The following is a 12,739-nucleotide window of genomic DNA, read 5'->3' on the forward strand; positions in this document are numbered from 1 at the left end:
CTTCCGCCCGCCCTCAACGGCAGCCAATCCGCGACGCTCGCCGGCGTGACGTTCGGGAAAAAGCACCGCCCGCGCCGGTCTTAAAGGGACAGGCGCCCTTGGCGAGCGGCGCATCGAGCGCGAGAAGGGACAGGGATAAAACCAGGGAGGTTTTGCCGTAAAAAAAAAAAAAAAAAAAATCCCCAGACAAGGCAGCTGCCGACCTCCCCGCCTCTGCGCCGAGCAAGGGGCTGGAGAAGGGAGCGAGGCAGGCCGGATGTTCTCAACCCTACTGCTTTTATTCAATAGTCGCTGGTCCTACACAAGTACAAACACAACATGGCCCAAAAGGCTACAAAGTGATACAAAACGTAACGAAAAAAAAAATCTTTATAGTATTGACTGTACAACAGGTGGTAAATTCTCTGCCTTTCCCTATGTGAACCCCGGTTAATCCAGCCAGCACAGCGGCCCCAAGCCTCCCTCTCTGCCTTGCAGTTTCCAGGGGCTGATGCTCAGTCACTAATTTTGAGATTTGCAAAAGCAGAAGCTTTTGCATTGTTTCACTGGGGGGTTGTGTAGGAAGTTTTTACCAAAACCCTTTAAGAAAAGGTGAAAGAAATCACTTACAGGGGCAGCTACAAACCAGTTCTTAAGATTTCCAGCTTCTTTTCTACTGTATCATGTTCAGTGGGCTGGACCGTTGTTTCTGTGGTGATCACCTGGTATACGTGTTACAGAAGGGCTTTACCTGCAGAAAGAGCTTACTCCGCAGAAACTAATAATCTGTTTGGGAATTGGAATAAAGCAACAACTCGGTATTTAAGTCTCAGGCAGATCTGGACTCCAGCTGCTCTGAAAAGTCCTGTGCTGGCACCTAGAGATCAAGATAAATGCCTCCCTGTCTTACTATACAGGGTTTCTGAAATAGCTCAAGATTTACATGCTCGTCTGTACAGCGTGCTAAGCATTTAGAAATCACCAAGCAGCAGCCTGCTAACTGGAGAAGGAGCGGCTGCAACATCTTTCCTTCCATTTATCTGGAAAAGGTGTTTTCGCAGCCTTTAAAATCAAAGCCATTTTTAAATAATTTCAATTCAATGCCAGCAAACTAGAAGCCCCACAGCAAAGGCTATCTACTGGCTGGGAACTGTTGCTCTCTCCTCTTAGGTTACCTTCACTGCCAGGATTATCTCTCTCTCACTCCTCCTCACCCAGACCCATTATAAAAAAAAAAGGTAAAATATTTAGTCTGACGGGATTTAAGTTAAAAAATAAAAAGCTGTCCAGTCTTTTTGCTTTATCGCGAGGAGTTTGAGCTGGAGCGGCTGCGATGGCGCCTTCGTCCAGGAGATCTGGATCTTGATCGCCGGCGAACAGGAGATCTGCGCCTAGGAGACCGGGACCTGACAGAGATGAAGGAGAAAGCTTTCATTAGGACACGAGGGGAACAGGTTCCAGTAATTTGTCAGCTCATCTACCAACTTTTCAAAAACACTTCCCTGCCTCCGTCCAAAAAAATCCTCATACAATATAGTATAAGAGCTCCAGCAAAATACAGCCAGCTCCAGAGAGGAAAAAGGTAGGAATATTCTGGCTACTCTTCCTGTGCTTTAGAAAGTTGAAAGAACATTTAATAACCAAAGAACAGACAAGAATCTTGTCTTCTTCCTCAAGCAAAACAAGCTCACATTCATTCTACATCAGATTCTCTGTTACCTGAAAGGTCAGCTTTGATTCCTGAAATACAGTGGTATTCAGGGAAAGGATTTATATAAGCCCTTTCAAATGCAGGGACATTTCTTGGAGGAAGACTAACTCTAAAGGTAAAACTTCAAGCTCTTCAGTGCTACAATCAATCTGTATGGCCACCAGTATGACACCAAGGTTCCAGGCACAGAATATTAACAGAACCTGAACAGGACAGTAAAAGTTAGACTAGGGAAGAAAACAAACAATGAGGAGGGAACGCCAAACCTAGCATTTGCCAGACCTCAGTAAAAGGCATGTCTAAAGGAGGAACAACAGGCAGTGGATCTTGTGCCATATTAGCTAGTTCTCATTTTTAAACTTGTAGTTGGTAAGCTCTTCAGCAATCAAGTGGCCCAAACAGGAGCCACTTTTACTAGTGGCAAGAGTTTAAGCAAATTTCCAAGACAGAGGAGCCCATCTAGATGCTGACGAAGACTCCGAAAGACTTCTTATCTGAGCATGTTCAGGCAGCCCGAAGCCACAGAACAGGCACGTGCATGTCAGGTCACATCTTTATCTTGGAGTCAGCGTACTCTGCTCACCTGATGCAGAAGGACTGCTTTTTGGTCGTGTGCCCATTCATAGAAATAAGGGATGGAGGTGCAAGGGCTTCAGAAAAGCAAGCAGCTGTAGCAGGCTGCCAAAAGCATTCTGCCAGCCAGAAGTCCATTTCCACTTCACCTTGAAGCACTTATGCAGAAGGGACTCCAGGGAACAGGCTGGAAAGCATCTGACATTTCTGACAGACTGCATTCAGGGTGTAGCCCAGAGCATGTCACCCTGGCACTTAGGAGTTAAGAAGTACAATCCAGGCTCAACTGATGCCCAAAAGGTGTTACTGTCATTTGGAGAGGAAAGTCAAGTCCAATAGGATGAAATTGCCCCCATGCTGAGCCTTTCAGTGATAACGTGCTGTTACACTGAGAAGGAAATGCAAATTGTCACAGCTCTCACCTTCTCCTCATGCGAGGGGGTGACCTGCGCCACATCGGTGGTGGTGGCAGCATCCTCCTGGGTGGGCTAAAGCGTCTGGGAGGCGGCCTAGGTCGTGGTGCCAGCACAGCTGTGGCAGTGATCTCCTGACCATCAATCTGGCCTTTTTAGGGAATCACAGAAACAGGAAGAAGTAAATATTTTCCAATGCTAACACCTACACATCACATTACTACAACTCACAGCTTTGTCACAAGCAACTGAAGCATGAATCAGCCTACAGTGCTATTTCCACTACCTGCTTAGGGGTTATTTTGACGAAGTCCACATACATACTAGACTTCTTAATCTAATATCCCATCAAATTTCAGTTCAAGATGTTAACCCAAAAAGATTTTCACAGACACAGACACAAGAATTTTATTACTGTTTGTTTTGAAAAAAACCTCAGTTTTAATAGCTCTGCAATGTTTTGGATCTGTCCTGAACCACACAAAAGCCAAAGCCATTTGGGCTGAAAACAGACAGTATTTCAGATCAGTTCCCCAAAGGCTTCTCTATCACCTCTAACTCATTTCTAGATCAAACTCATCCGCTCCAAAGATTTTTACAAGCAACCAGCCTCCTTGCAGCATTTGATACCTACCTCCATCCATGTGTTTCAGGGCTTTCTCAGCATCATCTGGGTTCTCAAACTCCACATAAGCATAACCTTTAGAGAGGTGTGGATTTAGCCTGTCAACTGGCATGTCAATCATTTTTATCTTTCCGTAAGTGGAAAAAATTTCCATGATGTGATCCTGCAGAGAAAGAGCAAGTCTTAAGGACATAGATCACGCTTACCGACCAGGTCTGGCTGGCACAGAGCAGTAAATCCACAGCACTGGATTAGCTTTAAATCAATGCCACCATCAGAAAGAGACATATTTCATTGGCCAGATGTGGAAAGGATTACCACTGCTTTCTCTGCTGTTGCTTATTTAGTTCCTTCTCGGATTGTTCCAAACCTTAAGTTCTAGCAGCATTACTGCTGCATGTCAACACTAGCCACAAAAATACAACTAGTGTAAAAATCCTCTTGGGGACCTGAAAAGAGAACTTATGCCCTCAGCTGAAAACTCTTAATTTGTGATTGTTAATATTTTTTAAAACACATTATTTTTTCAGCACCCTACACTTCTACCTCTGAAGGCCTTTAAATTACATTCTAGCAAAGACAACACAAGCCAGCCCAGATCTCTTCAGATCCTTTGTCAAGAACCTCCAGATACCCTTAATGCCTCAAAGCTAATTTCAGCTATTGTCCCAACTTCGACAGTTTTCTTCCTAGTAAGGCAGCACACAAGGTCTGGAATACTGACAAAGCAGACAGTATTTAAGCACCACGCAGTCTCAAAAGCCTGCACTGTATTTGACGCAGTAAAATCCTACCAAAATTTTCCTCACGGAGCAATTTGGACACAAAGCAAGAATTTCTAACACCAACACCCTGGCAGCACTCTAACAACACAAAACATTTTGAGAACTTTAAAAGAGCCACTCACACGTCTTCACAGAAGATATGCAAGCTTGATATTACAGGGGAGCATGCCATTACCTTGGTCACGTTTCTAGTGAGCCTTCCAACATGCACCTTTGTGGGTCTGGGTGACGGGCTCCGCCTCTTCCGCTCCTTTTCATCTCTCTTGGGTGGCTTGGACCTGATTTTGACAATAGAAAATGTTTCGTTTTCAGGGAACATGCAAGACAAAACCAAGAAGCCAGTCATTATCACATGATTAAAAAGCACCATTTTTCTTGGGAGGGCATCTTTTTTTCTTAAAAAGTTACAGGTTAGGAAGTGCTGGGGTGGTGGCGAGGGTGTTCCACTTAGAAACACCTCAGGACTTGCATTTGCCTTGTCTGCTTTCGCTTTAGAACCTTCTGGAATTTGAGAGCCTTTTTTCATGAGTTTTCGACTTTACTGCAACTACAGTAACAAACACCAAATTTAGCAAACGTTTCTATAAAGTTTTTGGCCATAGTCAAGGAACTTCCCAGTTGTTAAAACAAAAAACATTCTTTGCCTCAACAATTAAAGAGGCAAAATGAGGACATGAACACTAAAGCATACCACAGCCAGGCAAATTAGCATATCCAATTATTTGTGTTTCTGTATCTTCTGCTCACTACAGAGGTCCAGAAATGTCATGGTTAAAAAAACTATTTAAGTAGCTGCATATCACAATTTCTTTGTAGTTTCATAAAAAAGATTAAAAAAATCTGGAACATAATTTTAATCTTTAAAAAATTCAGTATGCAGAAAATTTTTATTTATGCTTCTTAATCTTACTGTCCATAAATTGAGTGATATACTAAAAAAAACCCAAACAAACAATCGCACTGGCTTATAATAATTCAGTAGATTTTATCAGCCTTTATCAGCACCTGACCTACAGAACTATCCAGAGGAAAAACTGTATGGACATTAACACAGTTCGATTCCTACCCTTACAGGAAAATGCTTCCTTTGTCCCCCCACCCCCCATTTTATTTATTTATACATAAGACTATACATACACACACATACACCATTTTCAGCCCTCACTTTTCTGTTAGTCTTGGCTGTAATTTACAGGAACCAAAGAGCTTTACTCTCATCTAGTGCTCGCATAGTCCCATACTACTGGGGAAACATCAATTAAAACTGCCTCTACAAAATGTAGTATTGAAAATCACTCTCTTTAAAATGAGATTTTTAATCTCTCTTCCTACAGGGCATATGTTTTGATTGTAAGCAAAAGAAGTGCACACATTCTAACAAAATTCAGATCTCTAAATTATGGAGAAAACAAATGGTCCTCAGAAAACAATCTATTCTGATCACAATCTTGTATTCTACGTGGAAATTAACCTGCGATCTGGTAATTCCTAGAAGACTGTCCTGGTTTTGGCAGGGACAGAGTTTTCTTCCTAGTAGCTGTTACAGTGTTGTGTTTTGGGTTCAGTAGGAGAAGAATGTTGATAACATTGATGTTTTCAGTTGTTTCTAAGTAATGTTTAGACTACGTCAAGGATTTTTCACCTTCTCATGCCCAGCCAGCAAGAAGGCTGGAGGGGCACAAGAAGTTGGGAGGGGAGACAGCCAGGACAGCTGACCCAAACTGGCCAACGGGGTATTCCACACCATGTGATGTCATGCCCAGTATATAAACTAGGGGGAGTTGGACAGGGAGGGATTGCTGCTCAGGAACTAACTGGGTGCCAGTCAGTGAGTGGTGAGCAATTGCATTGTGCATCACTTGTTTTGTATATTCCAATCCTTTTATTATTGTCATTTTAGTATTTTTATTACTATCATTATAGTTTCTTCCTTTTTGTTCTATTAAACCGTTCTTACCTCAACCCACGAGTTTTACTTTTTTTCCGATTCTCTCCCTCATCCCACTGGGGCTGGGGAGGAGCGAGTGAGCAGCTGTGTGGTGCTTAGTTCCTGGCTGGGGTTAAACCATGACAAAGTCAAATAAAACTCACTTGGAGCGAGAGCGTCTCCTGTTGTCATGTCTCCGTCGAGATGGACTTGGAGATCCAGAGGAGCTGCTGGAACTGGAACTGCGTGAGGTGCTGGAACTCCCAGAGCGGCTTGAGGCAGAAGAGGAGCTAGAGCCACTGCTAGAACCAGTGCTGGAACTGGACCCTGAACTCGAAGTTGAGCTGGAACGGGACCTGTTGGTGATGGAGAGGGAACAAAAATAAGTGGAGTACCCAGAAAAAGAATGGCTGAAAAACTTCTGATAATTACGGAGAGAGCAACTGTGAGTTAGAACAATGAAAACTGATGCTTCGTAGCTCACTACACAGCCAAAGAAAATTCACACCTAAAAAAAAAATAAACCCCCTTAAGTTAGACAAAACTGCACTGTGACTAACTCAATGCAAGCTTTCAACATGTCCATGACACAAGGAATGAAACATACCAGAAATCAAGCTGGTGGTTTCTGAAAACACTGTAATTTGTTACTACCTGTAAAACTAACTACCTGGTACTGCTGCTCCCACTGGAAGCACTGCGTCTTTTGCGTGTCTTGTCTCGACCACGATCCTTTTCACCTGATTCCTTAGTGGCTGCTTTATCCTTGGACCTGTCCTTTGACTTCTCTTCAGACCTATCCTTGCGCTTGGTTGGTGAGGGAGCCCTTCAAGAACAAATTGCAGAAGACATTGTTTAATATAGAAAAACACAAGCAACAAAACCCCCACACCCAAACAAAGAACAGAACAGCAACACAAAACATTGAACTTCAAATGTCACTCAAGATCACCATAACTGCAGAGTTAAAGCATTAGGCAAGTTTGCACTTTTTAGAAAAAGGAAAATATTTTACATTACAGAGCAGCTTTGAGGAAGACAGCTATAGCATACAGAAATTCTCACATACAGAAATTCACGCAGAAAGAGGTATATTTCCAATTCCTCACCCTCACTGGGAGAGCCCTAGCACCCTATAACATCCCCAGTTTTGTTAAGCCTAGAAAATCGGACAGAATTATTACCTAGTGTTGGATTTTTTATTATTTTCTTTGAGTCCTAGCAAACTCTTCTTTTTCAATCCTGATAACTCCATTTCCCCTTCGGAGGCGTCCAAAGCAGCACCGAATGGGCCTCACTTATCTCAAATCTCACTTCTAACTCCTCGATTCTGAGAACCGATCCCTAATCGAGTGCAATAAACTCCAAAGAACAGCCTAGTGACAAGATAAAAGGGTTTAGAAACAAGAAATTAACAGATAGGCATAAAACAACAAACCTGCTTTGCAACAATGGCAGCACACTGGGCATCAATTGACTTCTACAGAGTACTTCAGTTACACATACTGTTTCACGGCCATTAACAGCCAACCTCTGTGCCAGCTCACACTGGCACTGTGCGCTTCATGTAAAAGTCTGCATCCATGTCCAAAGCTATCATTTTGACGTTCACTGAAGTATAAAAGACCTTAATTATCCAACCAAAAAAAAAAATGGCACAGAGGACATCCATTTTCACGGCAAGATGTACACGCAGCTCATGCCTCGTGACAACAGCCTTATCTCCAGAAGAGTAAGCACTGGTTTTCTCCAAAGCCAGTTTATGCCATATAGCATGTATTTGTCAGGAAGAAAGGGTTGTCAAGAACAAAACCCCCCACTGAATTATGGCTGCTTTCAGCCACAACAAACTGCTTCCAAAGCTCTGTCAGCCTTGGAAAGACCAGATTAAAGGGCCCAGTTTGCTGCATTGCTGCAACAGCAGATCTCACTTTAACTTCTTAGCAGAAAGTCTAAACTGGATTCTGACCTCATCTAGCCCCAATCAGTTCCCTCTACTCTAGATCCAAAAGGAGACAAATTTAACACCCCGCTATTTAACACTGAAATACTGGGCATTAGTTGAATTCCAGACGTTTTCCATGAGAAGGCTACATCCATCACATATTCTGTGATGTCTAAACACGTTGCTGCATTTTGACTATTCCACATGGATTGTTTAACACCTGAATTACAAAGCTGCCTCCAATCTATGTTATAATAACCACTAAAAGAGTGTGGCAGGTTTGATTTGCTGTAACACCCATTAACTACCTATGAATGAAACAGTCAGGAAATGAAGAGTGGGCACAAGCGTGTCTGAACTGCCAGGCTTAGCTGAAGTGGGATTGAATATTCACAGTACTGCATGATGTTGGAAACATCTCTATCTCCACATGCATCACAGGCAAAATTAGTTAACAAGAAGAAAACCTCTCCAGCTCACTGCATCCAACAGTCTTGTTGCTTCCATGCTTCTGGTGTCAGATTCTGGTAAGCAATTACCTTGTTCTCTAAATTGCAATTAAATTTATGTTCGGGAAGAGATCACTTCTGAGCAGCTGAACCCACTTTCCTGATTTTCAGCTTCACAATCTTCCCTAATACAACAACTCCAAAAAGGAACACAAATGAACATTTGCAAACCCGGCTCTCTGCAGATCCAGAAGTCAAGAAACAACCATGCCTTTTTGCATGGAGAACAGGAAACCCACAACACAAATGTGACACTGGCAGGGCTGGCTGGGAGAGAAAATGTCTTCTCTAACACCAGTGGTGGTAAGGCAGCAGTCCACGGACTGTTCCACAGGTGCTGCAAAGGTGACTAAGAATAGCAAACCTGTATACATCATTTAGCTGTACAACACTTCTAACCAGCTCTATGCCTCTAGTGCAAAGTGTGAGGGGGCTGCAGTTCAAAACCTGAAAGCCACTGCCTGAGATCAGCTGACTCACTTGGAAGAACAGAACAGGTAAGATTCTGGACTCACAAGACCAAAAAACTTGATATTTTCTTTTCCCACCTTTCTTCTCCTATACATACCATAGCCAGGTTTGCGTTATCTCTTCCTACACACCAACTTCCTACACACCAGTCCTGCATCTGTGGACTATCACAGTGCTGATGCTATCAGCTCAGCCATGCAAAACTATCTATTATTGTCTGATAGCTAGCTCCATTTCTACCCCTACTGGAAGGAGGGAAGAGAGAGAGCACAGACGAAGACCAGCACATGCTTTGCTGTTACCCAGCCTGCTGCTGGAGTAGTAGGTAATACTTCAGTTAAACAGGTACCACTCCAGCACCACTCCTCAGGACAGGCACTTAGTAGACAAATTAGCCATATGATGATGTTCACACATTTAGCAAGCTTCCATATGATGGTACATGCAGCATTTAAGCAGCCTCCAAACTAACCAGTGTTTTCTTGCCATCAAAATATATGTAACTTCCTCAAGAATACCACTTGCCTAGCTTACTTCAGTTGGAAACCTCAGCCTAAAAGACACAGCCTGTGGGCACGTTCACCTGTACATGTTCAAACGTTCACTGGAAGATGTGGAAAGAATAAAATCATGGGTCTTCACACAAGGGTGTATAACAACGCACTACTAAGCGGCATGTTTCTTTCCTACAATCAAAAAAACCTCTCAATCCCTAACAAGTCAATGTTTTTGCAGCACCCACCCCCAAACCAGAAAATCTAAGAGCAATCTATACAGGCCAAACAGTCATTTCACACACACACCTCTCTGCTTTAAAGAGTTGATTTGCACTCTTAAGAGAGCTGTAATTCTGTAGCAAAGGAAGCAAACTCAGCTCTCCCCCGGACTTCCTGCACGACTACAGGCAAGTCCTTTAATGGCTGTTTGCTTCAGATCCTCATTTGCAAAATGGGGAAAAGATTTCCTCGTGTGAGGAGAGGGTTCAACGCTCGGCAGTTCTTTGCAAAGTTACGGCCGCTCGCCCAAGCTAACTACAGGGAGCAGGGCCAGAAGAGCACAGGGGCAGCCAGCTCCGCGTCCCGGTTCGCACGCCATGGGGTACGTTACGGCGCCGGGCGGACCGAGGGCTTGTCGCTGCTGACCGCACCGTGCGTGTTGCCATACTATGAGCGAAGCCAAGGCGCGGGCTGAGGAACAGGGAGAGAAAAGCACAGACCAAGCACAGAGTCGGTTCAGAGCAGAGCCCGCACCCCGGGGCCCGCGCCGCCCGCCGCCTCCGCCAGGCCCGGCGCCGCCGGCCGGCCGGCCCGCCCGCCCCCGGGCCCGCACAGCGCTCCTCCCGCCGCCCCGGCCGCGGGGAGCGCCGAGACCCCCTGCCCCGGCTCCCCTCCAGGCCCCGGCCCAGCCCCGCCCGGCCCGGCCCCTCCCCGGCCCGGCCTCCCTCCCTCCTTCCCTCCCCGCCCCCGGGCGCGGTAGGCCGCGGCGCCGCGGCCCCATCCCTGACCCTCGCCCCGCCATCTCCTCCTCGGCGGCTCCGGCGCGGTCCCCTCGGCATCCCTGCGCGGCGACGGGGCCGCTCCGCGCCGCAGCCGGGCCGGATGGACGCCGATCCCCCGCGGCCCTCGGCCCCCGCCCCGGCCCCACTCACATCCTCGGCGCCCGCCACAGCCGCCGCTCCGGGCCCGTCGCGCACGATCGACGCTGCACGGGCGGGAAGGGCCGCCGCGCGGCGCGCGCTAATGGCGTCACGCGCCGGGGGAGGGTGGGCGGAGGGGGGGAAGCAGGGCGGGCGGGAGCGCTTAAAGGGACAGAGCGGGAGCGGGTCAGTCGGGGTGTCTGAGGGGGGGAGCGGGTCAGTCAGGGTGTCTGAGGGGGCGAGGGGGGGAGCGGGTCAGTCAGGGTGTCTGGGGGGTCGAGGGGGGGAGCGAGTCAGTCAGGGTGTCTGGGGGGGCCGAAGGGGGGAGCGGGTCAGTCAGGGTGTCTGAGGGGGGCGAGGCGGGGAGCGGGTCAGTCGGGGTGTCTGGGTGGGGGCGAGGGGGGGAGCGGGTCAGTCAGGGTGTCTGGGGGGGCGAAGGGGGGAGCGGGTCAGTCAGGGTGTCTGGGGAGGGGAGCGGGTCAGTCGGGGTGTCTGGGTGGGGGCGAGGGGGGGAGCGGGTCAGTCGGGGTGTCTGGGGGGGCGAAGGGGGGAGCGGGTCAGTCAGGGTGTCTGAGGGGGGCGAGGGGGGGAGCGGGTCAGTCAGGGTGTCTGAGGGGGGCGAGGGGGGGAGCGGGTCAGGGTGTCTGGGGGGGGCAAGGAGGGGAGCGGGTCAGTCAGGGTGTTGGGGGAGATGAGGAAGGGAGTGGGTCAGTCAACCGAGGGCAGGAGTGGGAAGAGAGGAAAACAGACAGTGCGTTACTGCAGAGAGAGAGGCATCAATTGCTCATCAGAGAGCTCCAGTGATACTGGGCTGTGGCCATGACAGTCAAAGGACGCTGGCAGGACAAGGTCTGTGGCTGGAAAAGTCTGATCTCGTTCATTAGAGCACCCAATGTTCCCCCAGGCTAGAGGTGCCTCAGCTCTGTGGGTGCCAGCCCCATTCATTCAGGCATGCCTGACCTGCGCAGCTCCGTGGAACGGTGAGTAACTAGCCCCGTTTGTACTGGGCTTGCTTGTCCGATTTTTGCAGCTACACTTATTGGTATAATAAAAGTTATTCAGTCTTCCTACAAACCTTGTCCTGCTTAATAATAATAACAATAATAGTAGCAACCAGGACTTCAGCTCTTGATTTTCCATAAGCAACAACCCAGCAAGCTTTATCGGTAGATACTGGGCACAGTGTCATGTCCAGGTTGCAGATTCACAACATGCAAGTCTCTAATTCAAGGTTGTGGCAGATGTGTCCTCTCAGGGGACACGGAGCAGAAAGGGTTGGTGCCACTGAGAAGCATGATTTGCAAGAAAAACATGAAGAGAAGAATTAAAGACCTAAGACAGAGCACCATCCAGTGGCATTTCATAAATCCAAAGATTTATGTGGGAAGAACATTTCCTCTCTCTCTTTTTTTCTTTCTCTTTTTTTTTTTTCCCCTGCCAAAACATGTATGCTGTGATTTTACCAGGAAATTTGCCACTGGAGGCATTGATCTTCTGACCTGGTCACATTGGGTTCCAGCTGTACAGGCTGCCCGACTTCTGACTTAAGAGGAACAAAGTCAGAAGTGTACTTTGATCCCATTCCTAATGCAGGGCCTTAAACATGACAAAACTTTCTGAGAAGTCAGCTGGGGGACAATCATAGGCATTTTTGTTAAATTCCTAAGATTCAAATCCTTGTGCTCCTCTGTGAAAGGAAGACAGCTCTCCTGAACGCAGTGTAAGAATATGCCCTGTTTACCTCCCTCACAGAATGTGAGCGAGAACAGGACAGGTATCTGTGAGATCATGTATGGCAAGGAGAAAAATTGGTTTGTTTTTTCTTCTGCTGCAAACTCAAGGGGGTGTTACATGAAACTAGCTATGTGCAGGTTCAGAAAAAACCAAAAGGATGTTGCTCTTCACACAATATCTTGTTAAAGGACAGATTTCCCTGCCGTGGGATGTTGTAGCCTACGAAAATTTTACATGCGTTCAAAGAGAAACTGGACTATGTCTGTTGAAGACTATTGGTAGGCTGTCATGATGACTGTAGAATCGTAAAATCATTTAGGTTGGCAAAGAGCCTTAAGATCATCAAGTCCAACTGTTAACCTAGCACTGTCAAGTCCACCACGAGACCATGTCCCTAAGCACCACATGTACATGTCTTTAAATGCCTCCAG

General features: G+C 46.8%; 1 protein-coding gene across 2 annotated transcripts; it reads right to left on the bottom strand.

Moving 5' to 3' along the window:
• Positions 1 to 257: 257 nt before the first annotated feature.
• On the bottom strand, positions 258 to 10,669 carry RNPS1 (RNA binding protein with serine rich domain 1). 2 transcript variants are annotated; one of them, XM_049791327.1, is made up of 8 exons: positions 10,587 to 10,669; positions 7,198 to 7,389; positions 6,684 to 6,839; positions 6,178 to 6,369; positions 4,262 to 4,364; positions 3,311 to 3,464; positions 2,686 to 2,827; positions 258 to 1,385 (listed from the first exon to the last, which is right to left on the bottom strand). In XM_049791327.1, the coding sequence occupies exons 2-8, from the start codon at positions 7,266 to 7,268 to the stop codon at positions 1,280 to 1,282; spliced, it is 924 nt and encodes a 307-aa protein (XP_049647284.1). In that variant the 5' UTR covers positions 7,269 to 7,389; positions 10,587 to 10,669; the 3' UTR covers positions 258 to 1,279. The 2 variants fall into 2 exon arrangements, with proteins under 2 accessions (XP_049647284.1, XP_049647285.1); XM_049791328.1 differs by lacking the exon at positions 7,198 to 7,389 and having other exon boundaries at positions 10,587 to 10,646.
• Between the last annotated feature and the right edge of the window lie 2,070 nt (positions 10,670 to 12,739).

Source organism: Accipiter gentilis, chromosome 33, assembly GCF_929443795.1.
Source record: "Accipiter gentilis chromosome 33, bAccGen1.1, whole genome shotgun sequence".
Taxonomy (NCBI): Eukaryota; Metazoa; Chordata; class Aves; order Accipitriformes; family Accipitridae; genus Astur; species Astur gentilis.